This window comes from Globicephala melas, chromosome 1, assembly GCF_963455315.2.
Source record: "Globicephala melas chromosome 1, mGloMel1.2, whole genome shotgun sequence".
In the NCBI taxonomy this organism is placed as follows: Eukaryota; Metazoa; Chordata; class Mammalia; order Artiodactyla; family Delphinidae; genus Globicephala; species Globicephala melas.
Genome location: NC_083314.1, coordinates 173,250,009 through 173,274,297, shown reverse-complemented (window position 1 = coordinate 173,274,297; position 24,289 = coordinate 173,250,009). Strand labels below are relative to the sequence as shown.

At 56.2% G+C, this 24,289-nt stretch overlaps 2 protein-coding genes across 4 annotated transcripts; one reads left to right on the top strand and one right to left on the bottom strand.

Moving 5' to 3' along the window:
* Window positions 1–37: 37 nt before the first annotated feature.
* Window positions 38–7,034, bottom strand: LOC115863592 (aflatoxin B1 aldehyde reductase member 2). The gene is made up of 7 exons (XM_030876541.2): window positions 6,607–7,034; window positions 3,478–3,665; window positions 3,197–3,301; window positions 2,370–2,466; window positions 2,023–2,122; window positions 1,305–1,434; window positions 38–467 (listed from the first exon to the last, which is right to left on the bottom strand). Exons 1-7 carry the CDS (start codon window positions 6,932–6,934, stop codon window positions 306–308), a joined length of 1,110 nt encoding a protein of 369 aa, XP_030732401.2. The 5' UTR covers window positions 6,935–7,034; the 3' UTR covers window positions 38–305.
* An 85-nt stretch (window positions 7,035–7,119) lies between these two features.
* SLC66A1 (solute carrier family 66 member 1) lies at window positions 7,120–22,289 on the top strand. 3 transcript variants are annotated; one of them, XM_060310301.1, is made up of 8 exons: window positions 7,120–7,192; window positions 12,038–12,249; window positions 16,898–17,027; window positions 17,686–17,773; window positions 18,594–18,736; window positions 18,907–18,999; window positions 19,585–19,770; window positions 21,316–22,289. In XM_060310301.1, exons 2-8 carry the CDS (start codon window positions 12,086–12,088, stop codon window positions 21,373–21,375), a joined length of 864 nt encoding a protein of 287 aa, XP_060166284.1. In that variant the 5' UTR covers window positions 7,120–7,192; window positions 12,038–12,085; the 3' UTR covers window positions 21,376–22,289. The 3 variants fall into 3 exon arrangements, with proteins under 3 accessions (XP_060166284.1, XP_030732369.1, XP_060166292.1); XM_030876509.2 differs by having other exon boundaries at window positions 21,304–22,289; XM_060310309.1 differs by lacking the exon at window positions 7,120–7,192 and having other exon boundaries at window positions 12,110–12,249; window positions 16,858–17,027; window positions 21,304–22,289.
* Window positions 22,290–24,289: the final 2,000 nt, after the last annotated feature.

The window sequence follows — 24,289 nt, the reverse complement described above, 5'->3', positions numbered from 1 at the left end:
GGTGGAAACAAGTCATAAGCAGTTGAGGAGACAAATCTGTGGGCTTCACTCCGGGCCTGGGCTACAGCCAGGTCAAGTGCCTGCTTTATTCAGACGGGAAATGCATGAATGGGGCTCAGCCCCAGCCTTTACACATTGTGAAGGCAACTGGGAGTGAGGCAGGGATCTAGAAAAATAATGCATGGATCCAGACAATGGAGAAAGACCATGCTAAATCAGCTTAAGGCAAAGACCGGCCAGGGGGAGAGAGTAGAAGAGGTGACAGAAAAGGAAGAAACCTTGGGCAGCTTGAGCTGTGTTGGGGCCTAGCGGAAGTAGCTGGGACATTCATGGGCAACCAGGTGCCAGGCCTGATCAAAGGCCTGCACGATGGCTGGCTCTAGGGGCCCTTCTTCAGTGGCCACCAAGTTCTGTTCCAGCTGCTCCAGGCTGGACATGCCCAGGATGACCGCGTCCCCGTGGGCACCCTGCAAGGGGAGACGGCCAGACGTCAACACACTAGCGCACCACAGTGACCCCGGTCACACACGCTTCCCACACTCCACCCACAGCCTTGCCCCCGCCAAAACTTGGGACCTGGTTTTTTAACTTTATACTCTACATAGTTTCTAGAGTACATATACTCTAGAAAGCACTTAAGGTACCTTCAACAGCTGTAACTATGTGACCCCACAAACCCCGTCTTCTTTCCTCCTGCTGCCACACTGCTCATCCTCATTCAGACCGAAGTTCAGAGCCCAGTTCTGCCACTCAGCAGCTGTGTAAACTAGGTTTAGCTATTTAACCCCCCTGAGACTCAAATCTTCTCAATTTTCAGCGTGGCTATGGGAATGAGAAATTATGCAAAGCATTGAGCTCCCACTTATTGAAAACCTACTATATACATGTCAGAGACGATGCAACTATGTAAGGCTGATGCTGGGGAAAAATTTTAGCCAGGAAGACAGGGGACACCAAGGACAGAGGGAAACCCCACCTCCCCCCAGAGGAGCCAGACCAGGGGGTTTACAGTCAAATCTGTGATAATTTTCTATCCCTTTCACAGCTGTATGAACCCCAGTTTGCTTATCAGTAAAACTGGAATAATCACACTTCATCAGGCCTAAGTAATAATTCAATCCATGTTAGGAAAGCCCTCATTATAGGGCCTGGCACTTGGACAGCTACTCAGAACAACAGGAAGGCTGCCATGAAAACTGGAACAAAGAGAAATTTCAGAGGGAAAAACTACTTAGAAATCACCTGAAGGTAATGCTGGCTTCCCGAAGGGAGAAGAAGTGGGGCTTCCAGCAACGAGGGGTTACCTGGAGCTGTGAATGGTGGTACATCCACCGGAGGGCGGCCAAGGTCATGCTGGGGGCACTGGGGCCATACGCAGCCTGCAGGGCCTTCTCCACCAGGGCAATGGCCTTGAAGTGGTGTTCCTTCCAGAAGCTGAGCAGGTGGGGAGGGTAGCACAGGGGTCAGGACCATGGGGTCACACTGGGGGCCACCGCCAAAGAGTCAAACAGGACAGCTGCGCTCACCCCAACCCTGCAGCATGGAGGGGCTGGTATCCCCTCTAGCAATGGGTCTCCTGCTTTATTGAAACACCCAGGATGCTGGGTCCCTCACCAGAGACCTCAATGACATCTTTACCCCTGAGGACTCAAAGCCTGCCCTTACTTTACCTAGGGAAACAGGCAGGAAGTACAGGGGTGTGGCTCGGCCCCAGGACTGCTAAGCCTCCAGCCAGGGCCCTCTCCTTCCCCATCTGCAGGTGACGAGCACTCCTCGGGGCGGAGCGATGCATTGGAAGACCTGGCATAAGGTCCAGGGATCCTCATTCCTCACGGAGGTCCCAAGAAAACAAGAAGAAACCCTATAGAGGGCTTCATAATTCCTCTAGGAATCAAAAGAGGTAGGTCCAGGCAGCAAGGGGCGGCTTGGAGACCCAGGAAAGCGGCCTAGAACTCCTCCATTTCAGATAAAGGGGACCCCCTCCCACTCCTCCCACCCTGACGCAGCCCATCCCCAGCTCACCGATTCCTGTAGATCTCTGCCCAATTGGTCCCAAAGAAGCGGCCCACAGGTTGCTTCCTGTCCTTGTCCTCATACTTGTACTTGCCGGTCAGCAGGCCCCCTGAGGGAAGGTTGTAATCAGATCCCCTGGCACTGCTCCCAGAGGCTGCTCTGGACCGGAAGTGGGGGTGATGGTGGGGGACCCAGGAGGGATGGAGGACCCAGCCCAGCCTCCTGTCAAACCCTTCCCTGCTTCCCAGGTCTGGGGCCGGGTATCCCCAGGGTCAGGAATAGGGAGAAACAGGACCAGAAATACCCCCCGGGACCTGGGAGGGGAGCCCGTCCCCACAGCAGCCCATATCCCATACCAGCCAAAGGGTTGTAGGCGTAGAACCTCAGTCCGAAGTGCCTGATGCAGGGGAAGAGCTCTGTCTCCACCTGCCGGGTGGTGGCGTTGTACATGCCCTGCGGGCAGAAGGGGCAGCTGGAGAGGGTGCACGGGTCAGGGAACCCCAGTCTTCTTCAAAAACCTTCAGTCAAAACCTGCCCAGGACTTAAGCAATGATTTCCAACATCACCAGTGGTGGCTGGGTGAAGGGGAGATGGTGCTGGGCCCCAGGAAGGGACAGTGGACGGGATATGTCATTCCCCACATATCTGTAGGCGCCGGTTGTATGCTGGACACTGAGTTCCCAAACACCAGCGTATCTAGCAAGGTCTCTGCTTCCAAGAGACGTTAGAGTCAAGTTAAAAACAAAGACAGAGGTCAGGTGATCACATAAAGGTGGGTTCGGTGATCATAGCAGATTCTCCCAAATACTTGCTCAATGTATGAAGATAGGGTTTGGAGATGGGAGGCCCCACTGGGCTGTTGGGAAAGGCTTCCAGAGGAAGAGGCATCTAAGCGAGACCTGGGCACTCGTTCCCACGAGAAGCAGGGAGGAGTGTTCCAGGCTGACTGCAGAGCGAGAAGCAGGCAGGAAGGGGAGCCTGGGCCGGAGAGAGCAGGCGCCTAATGGCTGGGCTGAGGGTACCCGGGAGCCATCTACAGGCTGTGAGCAGGGGAGGCAGGGAGGTGGCTGCTATGCAGAGGGCATGGGGTGGGCGGGGACATTGGGGGGGAGGGGGAGGGGCCGCGAGGACCCGGGATCAGCAGGCACCCAGGAGACAGAGGCCTCTGCAGCCCCGGCCTCACCTGGTACACGGTGGGCAGGATCCAGTTGTTGCTCTTGCACAGGGTACAGATCTCGGCCACTTCCCAGGCGGCATAGTTGGAGAGGCCAAGCTCCACAAACTTGCCCTGCGGGGGAGAGGCCAAGGTCAGAACCCACTGCAGCCCAGAACACCAGGAAGGAGAGACTGGCTGGGGACCCTGGGAGTGGGGTCTGTCCCCAGCTCTGCTCTGGGACAGCCCTGGAGCCTCCACTCTCCTGGGCAACGACAGGCCAAGCAGAGGAGCTGGGGGGCTGCCCTCACCTCCTGGTGCAGCTGGTGGCAGGCACGCAGTGTCTCTTCCACGGGGGTGCCGTGGTCCGGTGCATGTAGATAGAAGAGGTCAACGTGCGGACACTGCAGCCGCTTCAGTGACGTCTCCAGCTGGGACCGGAGGCTATCAGGCTTCAGCGACTTCCCTTCCCAGGGATTGGCCTTGGTAGCGATTTTCACTTTGTGGGAAGAATGTAATGGTTAAGAAACTTATTGTAACCACTTACTAGCCATGTGACCCTGGCTAAATTACTTAAGTTCTCTGAGTTTCAATTCTCTAATCTATAAAATGGGGATGATAACAATGGAACTGTCTTCACAGGGAGAGCATGAGGATTCAATAATGTCTCATGTGTGAGTTCCCAATGTTCACTGCTGCTATATTAGTCACCAAACTGCTAGCTGTGTCAAGCCTTGTAGTAGAGGCCAAGCGCACAGAGATGAACTAAACACTCAATTTCTGCCCTCAAGGAGGTCACAAGCTAGAAGGTGACGTTACAATATGTAAGTGCAGTAGAGCCCAGAGGAGACGTATGTGGCCAACCTGGGAATTCCAGGAAGGGCTTCCTGACCCCACGAGTCTCCAAAAAAGCATCCTGGGACTTCCCTGGTGGTCCAGTGGTTAAGACTCTGCACTTCCACTGCAGGGGGCATGGGTTCAATCCCTGTTTGGGGAACTAAGATCCTGCATGCTGCACAGCACGGCCAAAAAAAAAAAAGAAGAGTCCCAGCCAACAAGGAAGGGTGGGAAGCACATTCCGAAGGATGGGAACTTGGACAAAGTCACAAAGGCAAGAAAGCACGGTACGTGAAGGCCATACGTGCAACTCTGAGTTATAAACTCCAGGCAGGGAGCAGTGGTATGTGAGACAAGAGAAGGGGGTCCAGACCTAATCCCAACGGGTTTTCTCAAATACCATCATTCAAAGGTTTTATGAGTGAACTGGTCAGCTGTGTTCGCTCTGGTTGCCAAATAGAGACGTCGAGGGGGCAGGTCTGAAGACAGGGGGACAAGTAAAGAGGCTGCTGCAGGAATTCAGGAAAGAGATGCAGCTGCTGAACATAACCACTGGCAGATCCATTTGAGAGAGAGGTAGAAGGCGAAATGAGCAGAAGGCAGTGACAGTTTCCCCCCTCTCCTTCCAGACTCCTGGAAGCGTGCACATCCGCATACCCACTGTAGAGATACACTCCCCATGAGAACAAGAGTGTTCTGCCATGCAAGCAGCTTGGAAGTGCTATAAAGAATGCTGGCTCTCTGGGGGATTCCCTGGTGGCGCAGTGGTTAAGAATCTGCCTGCCAATCAAAGGGACACAGGTTCGAGCCCTGGCCGGGGAAGATTCCACATGCTGCAGAGTGTCTAAGCCCGCGAGCCACAACTACTGAGCCCACCACAACTACTGAAGCCTGCGTGCCTAGAGCTCGCGCTCCTCAACAAGAGAAGCCACCACAATGAGAAGCCCGCGCACCGCAACGAAGAGTAGCTCCCGCTCTCTGCAACTAGAGAAAGCCCGCGCACAGCAATGAAGACCCAACACAGCCAAAAATAAACAAATAAATAAATTTATATATTAAAAAAAAGAACGCTGGCTCTCTGGATCCTGCACTTTCCATATCTGGCAAACGCTACTCAGTAATCCAGAGGGGAGGGAGTCATCAGACCACTTGGATGTTGGAGAGACCAAGTCTCTCAGCTTCTCGTCCAGATTTTTTCCATTCCCCACATTTCTCAATCTCCCTGCATTCTTGGTGTGAACCTTGCCTCGGGTCTGACCTGAGGACTTTGACTCTGTGAGTGCCTGGCCTCAAAGAAGGAAGCAGGGAAGGACTGGAGGGGGAGAAACCAATTCAGGAATAAAATCTTCCTTAGTCACGAGAGGCACCCAGGTGAACTAGAGAGTGTGGGTCTGAGATGCACATTCCCAAGTCTGTTCCTCCAGATCCACCAAGCTATGAATCTAAGGAGGACCCAGAGGAGGACACCCCTGACACAAGGGCTGGGAAGAAAGAGTCTCAGCATGGAAAAGAGGAGGCAGAGTGTGGCAGTAATAGTATCAGCTGACTTCACTGGGTCCCACCATGTGCCAGGCACCCTCCTAGGCACTTCCAGTGGCATCAGGCTGATGAGGGACCGTCCCTCCACACACACATCCTCCACTCAAGCACACCTGCCTCCTGGCCACCCACACACCAGTCTTGGCACAGCTATGCTCTCAGCGTCTCATAACACTTTGACTCATGCTCTGCCCAGCAAACTACTATTGTTCCTTGAAGGCCCAGCCTCAGTGTTCTCTGAGCCTTCCCTAGGGCCTCTGCCTGGCCCCATCATGCCTTCCCTAAAAGTGCTTCCTCTTCTACGCTCCTCTGCAATTATTTGCTTCAATCTTCCCCACTAGACTCTGAGCTCCCTGCGGGTGGGTTAGAGACACTTTCCCTCCTATAGCTCCATAAGAAGCTGGCATAGGGCTACAGGAGTGGACAGAAAAGCCTTACCCTGTCTCTCACGCCTCCCCACTCTTTAACCCACCACCCCTGCTCCCCCAGCCGGGTCTATGGCAATGCTACAGCTCTCCCTGAGAGAGCCAGGAGTACTGCCAACTGAACAGAACAAAGTCTGGGGACTGATGAAAGACCTGGATGAGAAAAGGGCTCTCGGGGAGCGCATGGGCGTTGAGGACAATGGGGAGAGGGGCATAGGCAGAGCGCCTGGGGACCAGTTATGGGCACCTGTCAGGGTTGGAGGGGGGTACAGCATAACTCTGGAGACCAGTGCCGCAGAGAGGTGCACTAAGAAAGCAACTGGGGTAGGAAGCCAAGGACTAGATCAGGCTCGGGGGTTACCGAGTTGCAATCCCCAGACGAAGAAGCGGAGGGGAAGGTGGTCAGGAGAAAACGCTGTTCAGCTGTCGGGGCTGGATGTGCAAGGGACTTGAGGTGCGGAGTGTTCACAGAGCTGCGGGATGGCCAGGGGAGGTGGGCGCCCCAGGGGCGGGGCGAAGCTGTCGGCCCTGACCGCGGCGGGCGCGTGGCTGGGGTCGGGTCAGCGTCCTGCGGGACGGGTCTGCACTGCACGGTGCAGGGAGAGGACAGGTGGTCGGTGCGCGGGCGCCAGAAGTTACCTTTGCAGTCGCCGCCGCCCAGCCCGAGCCCCAGGCCGCCCAGGATGCTCTCGGACTGGCCGTCGCTGTACATGAAGGCCGTGTCCAGCTCAGTGTGGCCGCGCTCCAGAAAGGCGCACACTGCCGCGGCGCTGGCGGGCGCGTCCATGCGGCGCCCCATCTCCATGGTGCCCAGCACGGTGGCGGGCCGGACAGGGGAGCCTGAGGTGGCCCGCGGGCCCCGGGACATGGCGGCTGCGGTGGCGGCGGTGCGAGCCTCGGGTGGCCGGGGGGTACGAGCGCAGCGGACGGCGGCGCGGGCTACCGCGCGAGACAAGCTGCTCAGCATGAGGTCGGCGCCTGCGCGCTGGGGCGCCTCGGGCCCCGCCTCCCTGCCGATGGGGAGAAGCGCGGCGCCCCCTCACGCAAGATACGCTCGCTCGCCACGACTCCCGGGACCTTCCGCCAAGTGCGCGGCGCAAGAGGCGGAGCCGCGCAGCTCCGGGGCGGGGCGGGGCGGGGCGGGGCGGGGCGGGGTTTCTGGTCAGCTGATGAAGGCAGGAGCTGGAGAACCCAGAAGCCGGGCGGCGGGGAGGCTCTAGACTTGGTAAGCCGAATTTGAGGCTCGGGCTGCGGTTCGGGACTCTGGGCCTTCCCTGCTACATCTTTCCAACACCCTCCTCCAGCCCCTGGATGGTCCTGGGGCTACTGCCCCCACCTCGGGGCGCGAGATCTTGGAGCGAGGCTCTGGGCTGGGATTGGGAGGCCCTCGGCGGCCCAGGGCCCCCTCCTCAAGGGCGACCAGCATGACCCCTCGGGCCGCTCTGACCTAGGGCCTGGGGTCTGGGTTCCTTTTTCACCTCTTGTTCCCGGCCGACGGGCCCCTGCGTTTCTGACGACTTTGTTTTCCCCAGGGCGGGCCAGAGGGGGGCTTCGCGGCGAATGAGCGCCGACCCCAGCGGCTGCCCTGTTATTATCCCCGCCTAACAGGCGGCCGGTGCTCGGCTGAGTCACTAGGAGGGAGTTGTGACCGAGGACCTGGAGGGCTGGAGTGGGTGGTAGCCCCAAGGCGGGATGCTTCTCCCCTCAGGTGCTCCCCAATTCTGCAGGGAGCCCAGATTGTCCCCTCCCACTCCATGCCTAGGACAGGTTTCCAAGTGTGTACCTGGGGAGTCTGTGTTTGGAAGTATGAGGACTGACGCAGTCTTGTCTTTTCAAGGCTTCCTGAAGCCTGCTGTTTGCCGGGAACCCTGTGGGGGCAGGGGAGAGAGCTCTAGACAGAACAGAATAATAGCCGTTCCCGGTTATTCTACTGAGGGTTTAACCTGTGCCAGGCACCATTCTAATCCCTCAGCCTGGATTCTCTCATTTAACTCTGCCGTTAGCCTAGCAGGTGGTTACTTGCATCATTCCCTCGTTTTACAGGGTGGAACTCTGAGGCTCAGGCACTTGACCGAGAATTCATTACTAGTAGGCATTAGGCAGGTCAGTTCCAGAGTGCTTTCTCCTCAACCCTAGGCCATCCAAGCTCACAATTAGGTCTCCCATTCTCCCTTCCTTTCTTTGTTTCTCTCTCTCTCTCCCTCCCTACCTTCTTTTCCTTCCTTTCTCTCTCCCTCTCCCCCACCTCCGTGTCTGTCTTGCTGTTTTTTGAACCTTTACTGTGCACCTGGTGTGTCCGGGGCCTAAGAATAAGTTTACAACTAGGGTGAAGGGAGAGGAGTGGGCTTAAAGGGCAGCAGTGGCTGAGGAGTGTGATGAACATTCTTCGGGTTTGTGGAGGAGGCAAGGGAAGAGGGGACAGGTGTTTTCCCGCCAGCTCCTGTGAGGACCCTCTAAACTGGGACGGCAATTTAGAACTGGGTCTTAGTTTCTCTTTACTATGCCGTCTAGGATGAAAAGGCCCAGCCTAGGGGAAGAGATGGCATGGACAGAAGTCAGGAGACCTGGGAATGACCGTCTGAAGGCCTAGAGGGAGGGACAGGAGATGGGGGGAGGGCAGTTCTTGGAGTACCCTGGGGCTCAGTCTCAAGGCATTTGGACTTACCTGGGAGATAAAGGTGGCCACGTGAGCAGCTTCAGTGGGGAGCATCTCTGTGACTCAGCTTGGGATCTGGACGAGTTACATGGCAGTGGCAGTGGATGCCATTTCCAGGGCTGCCTTTCTTTTCTTTTCCTTTCTTTTTTAATATTTATTTATTTATTTGGCTGCATCAGGTCTTCGTTGCGGCATGTGGGCTCTAAGTTGTGGCATGCAGGATCTAGTTCCCTGATCAGGGATCGAACCCGGGCCCCTTGCATTGGGAATGTGGAGTCTTAGCCACTGGACCACCAGGGAAGTCCCTCCGCCTTTCTTTTTTTTTTGCGGTACGCGGGCCTCTCACTGTTGTGGCCTCTCCCGCTGCGGAGCACAGGCTCCGGACGCGCAGGCCCAGCGGCCATGGCTCACGGGCCCAGCCGTTCTGCGCCATGTGGGATCTTCCCGGACCGGGGCACGAACCCCTGTCCCCTGCATCGGCAGGTGGACTTTCAACCACTGCGCCACCAGGGAAGCCCCCTCCGCCTTTCTTAAAGTGTGCTCATGTGCACAGAATACATGTGGTCAGAATACACTGGGGGAGCTTCTTAAACCCAAGGTCCTTGATCCCCAGCTCTGACACACTGATCCTGAATTTCAAACATGTGCCCTCCATGATAACAAGGCACCCCTGAATCAACTATAGACTTCAATTAAAAAAAACAAAAACCACAAGGCACCCCTGTTGTGGTCCTTGTCACACCTACAGACCTGGTCAACCTTTGTTGCAACCCTGGCCATCCATTTGCTCAGTGCTGTTGGACTAGGAGGTGGGCCTGGTCTCAGAAGCCAGGCCTGGGCCCAGGCTGGCTTCCTACTTGGGTCAGAACCCACGGGTGACAGGCTCTGTGCACAGTGACCCTCAGAGGAAAGTGTCTTCTGTTCAGGGCTCAGGCGTGTCTCAAATATCCTGAGCCCCGAGCTGCACATGGACCCCGTGCATGGACAGGGGACCACCCACCCAGGGCCCTGCGCCCTGGGCCCTGTGAGCCATGGTACATCCCCCAAGACACCCATCCCTCCTTCACTGGGCGTGTGTCCACTTTCTTTCTTCCCTAGCCTGGTGAAGAGAGGAAGTGAGAGTGACCTCAGGGTGCTTGAGATACTGGTCTCTCATTCTTAGTCACTACCATTGTGTCAGGCCCTGGGCTAAGAGCTTTATGTGCATTTTATCTATACAACAACCCCAAGGAGGGAGCGGACAGTGTTCCCCTCACAGAGAAGTTAATGAGGATGGAAGTATACTACTGTGATGACCTGCCGTGGTGTGTTCAGGCTCTACAAGAGGAGGCGTGGGGAAGCGGTCCACCGGAGGGGTGGCTGGGGAACAAAAGGACTTGATTTGAAATGCCTGAGGCACCACAAAAACCCAGCTCCTACCTGGACTGCGTGGTAACCTGGGGTGGCCTTGCAGCTGCTGGTGGCAGGACAGCAGATAAATGGCTCCAACATCAGCTGTGCTGAAGGTCAAGGGGGGGTGGTCACCAAGGTACAGGAAGAGACCTTCAGCCCCCCTTTGCAGGGCCCCGGAGGGACTGCAGTGAACCAGGCAGGCAGTGACCTGGAGTGCCGTTGCCCCCAGCTCTGGGGCTCGCTGTTGAGTCATGTTAGAGCTGAGAGCCTAGAGCTTCCTAAGAAAAGGAGCTGACTCGCTTCCTTTCCCTGCCTGACGCTCCCAGGTCGCTGTGGCCTCAGCAGTTCCAAGGGTCCAGCCAGGGTGTCTCAGCCCATTCGGGCCAATGTAACAAAATACCATTTGTCTGGATGGCTTAGAAACAAACATTGATTTCTCACAGTTCTGGAGGCTGGGAAGTCCAAGTTCAGGGTGCTAGTAGATTCAACGTCTGGTGAGGGTCCACTTCCTAGTTCATAGATGGCTGTCTTCTCGATATGTCCTCACCTGGCAGAAGGGGCGAGGGAGCTCTCTGGGGTCTTTTCTATAAGGGCACTAATCCCATTCATGAGGGCTCTGCCTTCATGACCTAAATACTCCCCAAAGGCCCCACCTCAAAAATACCATCACATTGGGGGTTAGATTCAACAGGACAGGAGGGACATAAACGTTTGGTCTATGGCATTGTCTGTGGGGCATTGCTTTACGAGGATCCTGGGTCTTTTGACACAAGCAGAAACTGAAGGTGGCTGGAGAGAGCCTCATCCCAGGTGAGGAAAGCCCCTCTGAGCGCAGTGAGAAAAGGGGAAGCCTGTCTTCTGGCTGCATGAGACCCTGGGCAGCCCTGCAGACCACAGGAAGGTGCCGCCGTTCCCAGGGGCAGAAGCATGGTGGCTCTGAGTGCCTCCTGCTTGGGTGGCCCTGGAAAGTCACCTCCCCGGGTCCACGCAGACATGTCAGCAGCCCCCACTTCATAGAGTTGATGCGCGGCAAAATGCAGAAAGGCCTACGTAAGGTGCTCAGCACAGAGCTGGCAAAGTGCTCAGCTCTCAGGGGCTGTGATGGTTCTGCCCAGCAACCCCACTTCCTCTTCCTCCTCTCGGACTGTCACACAGGCTGTGACTGCTCTAGGACACCAGGTGGGGACTTGGCTGCCTGCCCCGCAACCAGCCAGCTCCTGGCTTTGTTGGGTGAGAATGGGGAGGTGGCTCCGGACTCTTTGCCAGCAGGCGTCCTACACACGCGAGCTGCTGGGAGAATGCGGCTTGAGCACGCCAAGCTTGAATCCCAGCCATGTGTGCAACTCACCTGCTCCTTCTTCACCGCTTGCCTCATCTGACCAATGTACTAGGGGACAGCCGTACTTTTTTTTTTTTTTTTGGCCGAGTGGTGCAGCTTGTGAGATCTTAGTTCCCTGACCAGGGATTGAACCCAGGCCCCAGCAGTGAAAGTGCTGAGTCCTAACCACTGGACCACCAGGGGATTCCCAGGACAGCCGTAGTTTAAATGAGAGGATGTACTTAGTGGGCCTGGTCTCAGCAGACCCTCACAGCGTGATTTGCAAGAAGAAAAGATGGGAAACAATCGAAATGTTCAGGAGTTGGAACAAGGGTGGCATGGTTTGAGGGCTCAGTTCTCTACACTAGATTGATGAACTCGTTGAACCCTCACAGCTGTATGGGGGAGGCACTGTTATCGCCCCGTCTTGCCGATGAGGAGACTGAGGCACAGCAAGGCTGAGTCACTTGCCCAAAGTCGAGGCGTTAACAGGCAGAGTGGGGATTCGAACGCACCTGTCTCTGACCACACATCCAGTGCCCTCCCTGCATATGTGGTTACTTTGATCTCTGTACTGATCGTGTTCTCTGGTTCAGGGGCTCAGTCCATGCTGGGTGATAAGGCTGGAATGGGCTCAAAGTGGCGGGACCATGACTAGGACCCAGACCTCCCAAGGCTGAAGGCCCCTGTCTTGTTCCCTGTAGAGCTGTCGCCTGCCTCAGCACACCGGCTCCCTCCCTCCCTCCGAAGCCATGGTCTGGAGGAAGCTGGGCTCCAGCAACTTCTCCAGCTGCCCCAATGGCTCCAGCCAGTGGATATGGGACGTGTTTGGCGAGTGTGCCTGGGATGTCTGGGACAAGGCCAGCGTGGGCCTGGGCTTGATCTCCATTCTCTGCTTTGCTGCGTCCACCCTCCCGTGAGTAGCATCAGGGTGGTGGGACCAGGGCTGGGTTGCACGGGTGGGGCAAGTGCTCCTGGGGCTGCACCGAAGAGGGGCTCGCTGGCTGGCGTTGGGCCTCTCCAGACTCAAGGCCAAGTGTGCTCCCTCTCCCACCCCCACTGACTGACTTCCAGCCCACCCTGGAGGGCCCTACAGCGAACCTCACTCTAGGCCCCGCCTTGAGCTGGACCATGCTGACACACAGGTAATAATAATAACACCTGTTCAGTGAGTGCCCACTGTGTACCTAGCTCATTTCTAAGCACTTGACATGTCTTTACCCTATTTAATCCTCATAGCCACCCTGTGAAATAGATACAATCTGTATCGCTTCTTTACGAGGAAATAGAAACCCAGAGAGGTTAACTAACTTGCTGTGAATTGCACAGCTAGTCAGAGAGGAGGCGGAGGAGTGGGAGGGCTGGGGTGCATCGAACTTGGCCTTTGTTCTGTGACAGTCTGGTGGAGGACAAGCAGTGATTACAAAACAGCAGGGCCACTGCTGTGATTAGGGAACGTGGACACACTGTGACCTGGGCAAGTCCCTTCACTGCTCTGCGCCTCAGTTTACTCATCTGTAAAATGGGAATGTTGTTCCCTACCTCACAGGGTTGCTATGAGGATGGCCTTTACACACCGTACGCTCAGTCCCATGGCTGGGCAGAGGGGGCGCCGAAGAGGAGAGGTGAGGTCAAAGAGGTCATCCAGGGCCCTGTAATGTAAGGGCATTCTCCACTGTTAGGAAATCTTATGCTGTTTCTCCTGAGGGAGAAAGATAACAGTTTAATTGAGAGATAATTCATATACCACTGAGTTAGCCCATTTAAATGTACAAGTCCAAGGTTTTGGTATATGCACAGAGTTGTGTAAGCATTGGCGCAATCAGTTTTAGAACATTTTTGTCACCCTAAAAAGAAACTCAGAAAGAAATGAGTCGTTCCTCGTTTCCCTCTAAATCTCCCGGCCCCAACCACCAATCTGCTTTCTGTCTGTAGATTTGCCTGTTTTGGACATTTCATATCAATGGATCATACAGTATGTGGCCTTCTGTGACTGGCTTCTTTCACTTAGCATAACATCTTCAAGGTTCATCCACGTCACACGTAGCTAGTGTCAATACTTCATTCTTTTTTTACATCCGAATAGTAGTTTTCGTTGCATGTGTATACCTTTTGTTTATTCATTCGTTCATTGATGGACATTTGGGTGGTTTCTACCTTTTGGCCAGTGTGATTAAGGCTGCTATGTATGTTCGTGTACAAGTTTTAGTGGGGACATGTGTGTTTACTTCTCTTGGGTATATACCTAAGGGGTGGAATTGCCGGGTCACATGGTAACTCTGTGTTTAATCTTTTGAGGAACTGCCAGACTGTTTTCCAAAGCGGTTGGACCATTTTATATTCCCACCAGCAGCGCATGAAGGTTCCAATTTCTCTAAATCCCCATCAACACTTGTTATTTTCTGTCTTTTTTATTATACCATCCTAGTGAGTGTGAAGTGGTATCTCATAGTTCTCATTTGTATTTCCTTGTTGGCTGGTGATATTAAGTAGCTTTCCACGTGCTTATTGGCCAAATTATATTCTCTTTGGAAAAAGGTCTATTTAGGTTCTTTGCCCATTTTTCAATTGGATTATTTGTCTTTTTGCTGTTGAGTTATAAGAGTTCTTTATATATTCTAGATATATTTTGCAAATATTTTCTCCCATTCAGTGGGTTGTCTTTTCACTTTCTCGATGGTGTCGCTTGAAGCACAAAAATTCAAAAATTTGTTGATGTCCAATTTTTTTTTTTTTGGCCGCTCCGTGCAGCATGTGGGATCTTAGTTCCCCGAGCAGGGATCGAACCTGAGCCCCCTGCATGGGAGCTCGGAGTCTTAACCACTGGACCGCCAGGGAAGTCCCTTGATGATGTCCAATTTACGTGTTTTTTCCTTTTGTTACTTGTGCTTTTGCTATCATGTCTAGAAAGGATAGCTTAATCCAGGTAACAAAGATTCACCCTTATCTTCTAAGAGTTTTATATAGATGTATCCAAGTCTGACACCAATTCTGATGTGTTTTTTTGCCACACCATCAAGCAATCAACTCAATTCTTACACTGTCTACACCTGAGACAGCCTCAGATCCCACAGGTTAGGGGCCCAGTCCTACAAGTCCCACAAGAGTGCTCCCTCCTCCCCACTTTTGAGACCAGTCACAGGTCCAGGTTGTCATTTGTGCTTCTGACCTCCAGCTGTAGATGGCGATTCCTCCGACCCCTCCTCAGGTTTGATTAGTTTGCTAGAGCAGCTCCCAGAACTCAGAGGAATGATGTTTATGGAGGCTTTATTGCACAGTCATTGGCCATTAGCGATTGGGCTCAATCTCGAGCCTCTCTCCTCCCCTGAGGTGGGTGAGGGGGGTGGGACAGGGGCCCCTGACACCAAATGTCCCAACCTTCTAATCTTGCTGTTGGTTCCCCTGGCAGTGAGTCCTTATCGTCAGGTGACCTAAGGGCTTTCCAAAAGTCACCTTATTAACATTACAAAAGGTACCTTTTTTTCTCTCTTTCTCTCTCTCACCCCTTAGGACATTCTTAGGAGAGCTCTGTGCAGGGAACAGGGAAGAAGACCAAATATATATATTTCTTATTGTAAATCACAGTATCACAAATTAGCTCTTACATGTAGAGCTTTGACTCAGCTTGGGTTGTATTTTGTATACGGTGTGAGGTAGGGATCCAACCTCGTTCTTTTGCATGTGGTGCCCGGTTGTCCCAGTACCATGTGTTAAAAAGACTACCATTGGGAATTCCCTGGCAGTCCTATGGTTAGGACTCTGTGCTGTCACTGCTGAGGGCCCAGGTTCAATCCCTGGTCGGGGAACTAAGATCCCACAAGCCGTGCAGCGGCCAAAAAAAAAAAAAAAAAAAAGACTACCCTTATCTCATCAAGTTGTCCCAACATGCTGCCTAGGGCTTGACATTTTTACTGACTCACCTTGTCCCAGCTGCCATACTAGATGTGGCAGAAGTAAGCAAAACCGACCCCATCCTTGCCTTTGTAGACCTTCTGTTAGGGAAGGAGAACTGGAGGGACGGGGGAGAGACTGGAGGCAGGGAGGCTGTGTAAGGCATCCAGCAAGCAATGATGTCTGGGGGATTGGATGGGTGGCCCTTAGCAGGCAAAGCAGACAGGTTTGGGTGATGGGTGGAGGCCAAGGGAGAGAGACTCCCCATCTTGGGGTGAGAGCTCCCCCAGAAGCACGAGGAGCTGGTGGAGCTGGCTGAGGCCTCCCCTTTCCACCAGGGCATAGTGCCAGCCCTGCCGGAGCCTGGCTGATTAACCAGGGAGGGGGTGTCAGAGGTCTGGGAGGAGCCCCAGGTGATGGCAGGGAGGGCAGCCACCTTCCTGCTTCTCCTTAGGACTCGGCCTTTCCTGAGTGTGACAAAATCACTTTCCCTGAAGTTTATGGAGACTCTTCAAGTCACAGTATCCTGGAAGGGCAGGGCCACGGGGTAAACCTTAAGGGCCTCTCCAGGCCAGCCCCATGCTGGGCACTGTCCCTTCCCTCAGGAAGCTTGAGTCCAGGAGGTACTGACCAATGCTGGCAGAGCTCCCTTCTAGGAAGGCCCTGAGGAGGAACTGATATTTCCTGAAAGATACAGAGGAGGGACTGGGTGAGCCATCTGCTGAGGCAGAGTTTGGAGGAAGAGAAGGCAGTCCTGGTGAAGAGGTGGTGGGGGTCGGAGTGTCCCCTGTCGGAGGAGGGAGTTGGAAACAAGGAACACAGGCTTGGGTGGGAGACCTAAAGAGCTGGGGGCGGGGTCAGCAGGAGATGGAGGTGGAAGGATGACCGTGAAGAACCAGGGCCAGGCCTAGCTTTCCTAGCTTCTATCTTGGGTGGAAGGTGGGGTGAGGTGCTGTTTAGTTACCTTTTACTAATTTAAATACATGCAGATGATTAAAGAGAAATGTAAGCAGCAGATGGCCGTTGTGGAACGACTCAGAGCAAGCCTGGAACCTCAGGGTCTGAGTGTGAATCCTGGTTCCCTGACTTTTCCATCCCCAAAGAAGCCCATCGAGACTTGACCCCATGGCTTGTAATCAGAGCTCTGGGAGCCACAGCCCGAGGCTTCTCTGTTGCCCTTTGAAGATAACAGGCCCGTATTATCATCCATCTCCCCTGGAGATAGGGCATTGCCCAGGCCTCGGCTGTAGGGCAACCACCATCCTCCTTCCTTCCAAACACCAACCCCCCTCCCGCTCCTCCATAGAAGAGAGAACCCAGGGTCCCTATGAAGTGGTTCTCAGGGTCTGACGCAAAACATCAGGGCCCTGTAAAGGCCCCAGGTCCCCACCAAGAGGCTGCTGTGGAGGAGAATCTATCGTGCAATGGCCCTCTCTGGAAAGATGCATGTCCCATAGAGCTCCTGGCTTGGAAGGGATCCCCTGGTAAGAATCCCCAAAGGGCAAAGAAAGGCCCATGAGGATCCCACCTGCGGGAAGGATCAGCTCCCAGGCGACCCCCTGTGCAGACGCCGCCCCGGCCCCGCTATTCCGTGTTGGCTCTTCCCATGTTTACCCTCCACGCGGTATCACAGCCGTCGGCCCCTGAGCACACGTCTCCCTCCTCCGCCACAGCCAGTACATCAAGGCCTGCAAGATGGGCAACATGGACCAGGCCCTGTCCCTGTGGTTCCTCCTGGGCTGGATCGGCGGAGACTCCTGCAATCTCATTGGCTCCTTCCTTGCTGACCAGCTGCCCCTGCAGGTGGGCTGGTCCCCAGGCTGGGTGGGCTGCCAGGGACAGTCTGCAGAGGCTTCCATCTTGCGAGGGCCCCATGCTATAGAGAGAGCCCTCTGCCTGCCGCACAGTGTGACAATGGGCTGTGGGCCTCAGTTCCCCCATCTACAAAATGAGCACATCAAACCACAGGATGGCTGGGGTCTTTGACCTCTGAGGTGCTAAGATCCTGACTGAGCTTTCAGGGCATGGGGCCCTGGAGGAGGAAGGTTTTCCCTTGGGAGGCCCAGGTGCTATCATTCTTCTGTGGCTGGGTGGAGCTGGGACTCAAAATCAGGACTCTATTGTCTTCCCAAGGGGGGCTGTAAATCGCCCCTGTATCAGGCCAAATGGTAGCCTCCACTTAACCTCTGAGTCCCATTTTGTCCTGCCTGGTCATGCTAGCCACCGTTTCCTCTGTCTGCCCAGGCGGGCACCTGCCAGGCCCTTGCCTACCTGCTTTCTAGCTCTGCCAGGTGGGAACTGTGATCCCCTCCCTTCCAGATGAGCAAACAGAAGCTCCAGGAGGTGAAGCAACTTGCTCAGGGTCACCCAGCTGGGATGGGGCAGAGCTGCCCGGGTGCTGGGGTGTGGTCCCCGAGCCGGGGACTGCAGCCAGCGCCCTGGGCTCCCTCTTCTCTTGCAGACCTACACAGCCGTGTATTACGTCTTAGCCGACGTGCTGATGCTGTCGCTGTACTTTCATTACAAGTTTAAGAAACGCCCCTCTCTGTGTGAGTACGGGGATCCCTGAGGGCAGCCAGGAGGCCTGGAAGCTTGGGAGGAGGAAGGTTTCCCATTGCTGGTGATAAACCAAACCTCAAAAAGGCTTCCTCGGGGGCTTCCCTGGTGGCGCAGTGGTTGAGAGTCCGCCTGCCGATGCAGGGGACACGGGTTCGTGCCCCGGTCCGGGAAGATCCCACATGCCACGGAGCGGCTGGGTCCGTGAGCCATGGCCGCTGAGCCTACGCGTCCGGAGCCTGTGCTCCGCAACGGGAGAGGCCACAGCAGTAAGAGGCCCACGTGCCGCAAAAAAAAAAAAAAAAGGGCTTCCTCGGGGCCTTATCTGAAAGCTGGGGCCCTGATCACCTGATGAGCCGAGATAGAGGGCAGTGAGCACATCCGGGCAGGACCACAGGGAGTCCCCTTCACTTAAGTTCTCTCATTCAGCAAACATGGCTTCAGCTGCTCCTCAGTGCCGGGCCCTGGGCTTGGAGCTGAGGAAACAAGGACACGGCACACAGGATTCAGAAGGGGCGGATCCAGGGCTGTACAAGAAATGATCCAGGCACCTGGGGGTGGGGCTGTCTCAGCATTTCCATGCTCCATAATTCCCTTCCTGCCCCCACTGCCCTCATCAGTTTACCTTTACAACCTTAGGAGAAGGGTACTCTCATTATACCCATTCTACAGATGAGGAATAAAAGCTCAGAGAGGTTAGGTCACTTGCCCAAGGTCACACAGCCACTGAGGGACAAGGCCAGGACTCAAAGCCCAGTCTGTCTGCTGCCACTCAGATCCCTAATCTCAGCTTCCCTCCTGCCTCATGTCCAGGGTCTGCCCCCATCAATTCTGTGCTGTTGTTCATCTTGGGGGTGGCGTGTACCGCCCCACTGCTGAGCAGCGCTGGCTTGGTGGCTGCCCCCAGGGAGGTCTTCCGGGGGCGGACGCTCTTGTCTGTGGAGCCGGGCAATAAGGTGAGGTGTGGGCACGTGAGAGTAGAGCAGGGTGGGGGTCTGGCTCACCCCGAGGGCCCGCCCCTGCATGACCACGAGGTCAGGGGAATTGCCCTCGAGGAGGGAGTTGGGGCTCTCAGGCTGCACCCCAGCCCCTGCTGAGCACTGAGCACTCCACTCTGCCCTCTCAGCCCTTCACGCAGCAGGAAATCATTGGCTTCGTAATCGGCTCCGTGTCCAGCATGCTGTACCTGCTCTCCCGGCTGCCTCAGATCCGCACCAATGTGAGCTGTGGGCAGGGGCACTGGGGCCACGGGAAGAGGAGCCGGCTGGCAGCTCGGGCCCCTGGGTTAGGGAGTAGCAGCAGGTCTGGTCCACACTCACTGTTGGCTTGGGTGACTGAATCCACTTCTCCAAGCCTCAGTTTCTGCCTCTGGAAATGGGCATGAGATGCCTGCCATCCAGGGGTACATGTGACCTGCATGTGTCCCGGGGAGGTCGGAGGTCAGGTGAGAGCGAGGGGCTGAGAGCAGAGGAGAAGGTGGGGAACCAGAGATGGGGGAGCCTTGCTGGGCAGTGAGTCAGAGTAGGGCTGGGGAGCAGGCGCCTTGGGGCGAGCAGGGTGGGGCAGCCCTAGTCTCTTGCGACCTGGGCAGGGTGGCCTGGAAGATGACGTTGGAACGGGGATGAGGAGTCAGGCCCTGGAAAGGGCTGATCTGGGCAGCAGGCCCGTGTCGACACTGGTCACACCGTGTGCAGTCTGCTCGGAGCATGTGCGTGTGACAGGGCAGACGGACACATGGACAGTTACAGTCCAGAGAGACAAGAGGCCCGTTTGAGGTCTCTGACCCTACACCCCTCGCTTCCAGTTCCTGCGGAAGTCGACCCAGGGGATCTCCTACTCGCTGTTCGCCTTGGTGATGCTGGGGAACACGCTGTACGGGCTAAGCGTGCTGCTCAAAAACCCTGAAGTGGGCCAGAGCGAGGGCAGCTATGTGCTGCACCACCTGCCCTGGCTCGTGGGCAGCCTGGGCGTCCTGCTGCTCGACACCATCGTATCCTTCAGGGTGTGAGGGTGGGTGGGGTCGGGGGGGCCACAGCAGCCTCCGCCTGCACGTGGCTTCAGCATCCATCCATCTATCCATCCTTCCTTCCATCCATCCATCCATCCATCCATCCATCCATCCATCCATCCATCCTTCTATCCATCCATCCATCCATCCATCCAGTCCATCCATCATCCATCCATCCATCCATCTATCCATCCATCCACCCATCCTTCTATCCATCCTTCCATCCATCCATCCTTCCATCCAGTCCATCCATCCATCCATCCTTCTGTCCATCCGTCTGTCCGTCCATCCATCCATCCATCCTTCCATCCATCCTTCCATCCATCCTTCCATCCTTCCATCCTTCCATCCATCCATCCATCCATCCATCCATCCATCCATCCATCCATTCTTCTATCCATCCATCCATCCATCCATCCTTCCATCCACCCATCCACCCATCCACCCATCCACCCATCCATCCATCCATCCGTACATCCAAGAGCCAAACCTCCCATGTGCTGGGCACCCCTCCAGGTACCGGATCTATTTGTGAGTAAGAACAGAATGGTCCTTCCTTCAAGAAGCTCACAGTTCAGTGGGGAGGCAGACAGGATATGCGTAATCATAAATAATTACTTCATTGTGGTGCTACTGAGTAGCACACAGAAAAACTGCAAGAGTGTGTGACCAGGGGCCTGTCTGTCCTGGTTTAGAGGCTCAGCAGAGGCCTCCACTAGTGCCATTGAAACGGTGCCCTGAACGAGAAGTTAGGCACAGGAGAGGGAGGGATGTTCCTGGCACAGCTTGTGCAGAGGGTCTGGGGAACAGGGCATAAATCAGCCCATCCAGGCAGGAGGAAGGAAAGCTGCAATGTGGAGACACACACACGTGAATTAGAGATGGAAAAACTTGAGTTCAAATCGTGGCTCCCCGGTGTCCTGTGTGACACAGAGCAAACCGTTAGCCTCTCTGTGCTTCCATGTCTTCATCTTGCTGTCTCACCAAGGTCATGGGGCAATTACATAAGCTAAGGTGTCTGGAAATACCCAGCAGCGGACCCAGCACACAGTGAGTGCTCAGTAAATGTTTGCTGGATGGCTGAGCAGGGCATTATTTGCATCTCCTTTGGGAGGAGGTAAACGGGGCCCTTGTTTCGACGTTTACGGAGTTCCTGGTGGGTGCAATGAGAGATGAAGAAAGTTAAGCTCTAGTGCCCCAAAATGGCCCCTGCCACTTGCTGAAACCCCCAGGATGCTGTAGGGTGAGAGGAGGGCAAGATTCTGGGGCTGGGGTCAGGGGAGGCTGCCTGGAGAGGAAGACCCAAGTGCTGGACTTGGCAGATAAATGGGGTTTGGCCGGTTGAGGGGTGGGAAGGCAGCAAGAGCAGAGGCCAGGAGGCCATGGCTGACCCTGCCCACCTGGCCGAGTTGCAGGGAGGGAAGAGGGCAGCAGTTCTGGATAGGGCCACAGGCCACCCTGGGGCAGGTCCAACGCAGGCTGTGCTCCGTTTGGCCTTGACGTTGACTCCTTCGGATCTCCATACAGTTCCTGATATACAGGGATGCCGCCACCTCATCAGAGCGCCAGCCACTCCTCCCCAGCTGAGCAGGACCCAGACCCAGGCCAACCCAGGATGACAGGGACCTGCAGATGCCCCACTCAGGAAGGGAGAAGTATGGGCAGTGACGGTGCTGCTGACCCTGGGCTGGGCCGTGGAGGAAGCTGGGGGTGCCTAGAACTCCCAGCCCGACCGCCTACCCCCAACACCTCCAAAACCTCGTGAGCTGACCCTTCCAGAAGCCCTGACTGACGGACTCTTCCAGGAGCAGGTCAGCCCCCAGGGCCAGCCCACCCCGCCTTGGGATTCACCGCCAGGGTCTGAGGCAACTGTCCCTGGAGCCTGAAGGGAGGGCCTGCAGCCGAGACCTCGCCTCTCAGAAGACAGTGCAGCTGCCCCTCAGCTCACCTACCTCATTCTGCCTGCTCCCCCCACCCAACCGCCTGGGGAGGAGCCCAGCTCAGCCTGGTGCACCCTGGACTGTACCGTGGACTGCAGATGGCCTAGTGAACGGTGCTCCCTGTGAGGCCCGTCCTGGTGCTCCTTTCCCGGTGCCGGGCTCTGCGCTGCTCTGGGCACAGTGTTGGATGGCGATCGGGGTCCCACCTACAGGCCCCAGTGGGGGCCTAAGGGGTCAGGATGTGGGAGAGCCAGGCCAGAGGGGACTGTGTCTGCTGGCCCGCCCCTGCCCAGTCTCTTGGGCCTCCAGTTTCTTCAACCTGCTTCTCTGTGACAGGCTCCACACCTGGTGGTGGGGACACAGCAGTGAGAAAGACACTCCTCCAACAGGATCCCTGCTCCGCGGTGCTCAGCAAGAAGCGGAATAGTTAAGGTTCAGACTTTGGTTCTGCATCTCAACTTCTCTGTGCCACAGTTACCTCATCTGTGCAATGGGATGACAGTATTACCACTTTATACGTCCTTCTAGGGTTTAAATAAAATGGTGTGCTTATGGATGTTAGCCCTGAAGTCTGGCGTGCAGAAGGAGCTCATTGAAGGTTAGCTTTGATCATTTTTAGTTGGAGGAGAAGGACAACCGGATTTCCCTGGAAATCAGGGAGACCTTCCTGGAAGAGGTGACATGGCAGGACAGTCAGAAGCTAAACGGGGAAGGTGCCAGTGTTGCAGGCGGGAAGGGTGGAGAGGAGGGAAGGGCTTAGCCCCGAGCTCTAGTTCCTGTGCCCCAACTTTAGTTTGCCTCCCAGACCCCAACCTGAGTCCACTTTCTTCTTGGCCACAACCCCATGCATGCCTGAGGACAGAGGGGCCAGCTCCCCTCCCTGCTGGCCTGCTGTCTCACCTCCCCCCCCGCCCCCCCCCCCCCCACAGCCAGTCCCAGGAGCCATCAGGGTGGGTGGTGCCAGGTGCGGCTAAGGCTGGTAGGGAGGAGCTGGGGCTCAGCGTGAGCCTCTCTGTTAGAATCTTCCCCTTCCAACCGTGGAGAAAGGAAGGAGCCCGGCCACAGGGCTGTAGCCTCGGCAGCGAGGGGACGCCTGCCCCGGTTTGGTGCCAAGCGCAGCGCTCCTCTCCACCCTGGCCCACGCTGTGCTGGGCGTCTGGGATGGGGGTGAACCAGCTCTGGTCCCTGCCCTCAAGGAGGGGAGACAGGTGCCGGGCCCTAGAGGGAAGGACTGTAACCAGAAGGTACAAAGTGCCATAGGGATGAGACGACTCAACCTGGGAAGGCTTCGTGGAGGAGTGGCCTGGGAGCGGAATCTTGAGAGAGAGGGAAGGATGTGTGCAAAGGCCTGGAGATGGGAGTCAGGGCTGCTCCCAAGGTGGGGCTGGAGTGAGGACAGGATGGTGGGGGCAGGGCCAGCCACCAGCGCTCACAGCAGGTGACCTGGTTTGGTTGGGGGAAGAGGAGGAGGGAATGGGGGTCTGGGGAGGCCAGGGAGGGGGGCGCCTCTGAGGTTCAGTTGGGCAGTGGGGCGAGTGGGGTGCAGCGCCTCAGCCCTGTCCTGGGCGGGCCTGCAGAACCCTGGGTGTCACCTGGCCTGCAGTTGACGTTTATTGAGCACTTCCTGTGTGCGGGGCGGGGCTGGGCTGTACCCTCGCTTGGTCCCCACAACCCCCACTGTGGTAGGTGGCGCAGGTGCAGTCATCACAGCCACATGACAGATGGGAAAACAGGCTCTGAGGAACTAAGCAGCTTCCCCAAGGTCCCCCAGCTATGAGTGGCAGCTGTTCTATCCACATGAGGTCCCTCAGCTGCGGGGGCCATCCCACACCTGGCCCTCGGAGTCCCATCCCTGCCTCCACCCTTGGCGGGGGGTCCAGGGCTTCAGGCCGGGTGCCGTCCAGCCTCACCCTTGTCCTCGGGGGCCCCCTCCCCACTGTTCCGAATGGTGCCTCCCACCCCCAGGGCCCACGCCTGCCCCAGCTGGCTCAGTGCCCTTTGCAGCCAGGATCTGGCTCTACCCAGGGCCGTGACCTGGCTGAGTGCCCTCCCGGCCTGAGGACCTGGGGGCTCAGCTTGGCAGTGTGAACCCAGGTGTGGGCCTGGGCTCGAGCTGGGTGGGGAAGAAAGAACGAGCTGTCACAGCCCCTGCCCTGGTGGGGGTGATGGGGTGATGGCTCTTGCTGGCAGGCGCCACCCAGTCTGCCGAGAGCTGTGGTTCCTTCCTCCTCATGAAAGCCCCAGTCCGATGGGGGAGACACTGGCACGCCCTGCCTGATGGAGGACGTCGTGGCAGTGGGTAAACGGGACAGGCTCTCAAGCCTGTCGTGCCGGGTGAAGGCTCATCAGCGTGTCCACCAGTACTGGGACCCTCCCCGTGTTCCTCCCATAGAGCAGAAGGGCCAGTGTGACCATCAGTCAATTCCACTGTCCGGACTGGGCCGTGCTTACCGGCTGGTGGGGTCCCTGAGGTACAAGGTCCTGGGTGGACTGCCTTTCTCCCCTGGCTGCAGGCAAGCGTTGGTAGGGCCTTCACCTCTAGGTGTGGCCTGAAGGGATGA

Bases quoted from the DNA above. Each gene is read 5' to 3' on its own strand.
- SLC66A1 (XM_030876509.2), top strand. From the start codon at position 12,086: ATGGTCTGGAGGAAGCTGGGCTCCAGCAACTTCTCCAGCTGCCCCAAT. The intron at 12,250-16,897 runs GTGAGTAGCATC...CCTCCGCCACAG, and splicing joins TTTGCTGCGTCCACCCTCCC to CCAGTACATCAAGGCCTGCA. The intron at 18,737-18,906 runs GTGAGGTGTGGG...CTGCCCTCTCAG, and splicing joins CTGTGGAGCCGGGCAATAAG to CCCTTCACGCAGCAGGAAAT.
- LOC115863592 (XM_030876541.2), bottom strand. From the start codon at position 6,934: ATGCTGAGCAGCTTGTCTCGCGCGGTAGCCCGCGCCGCCGTCCGCTGC. The intron at 3,302-3,477 runs GTGAGGGCAGCC...TCTCCCCCGCAG, and splicing joins GCCACCAGCTGCACCAGGAG to GGCAAGTTTGTGGAGCTTGG. The intron at 1,435-2,022 runs GTGAGCTGGGGA...CCACCTGCTCAG, and splicing joins GCAGAGATCTACAGGAATCG to CTTCTGGAAGGAACACCACT.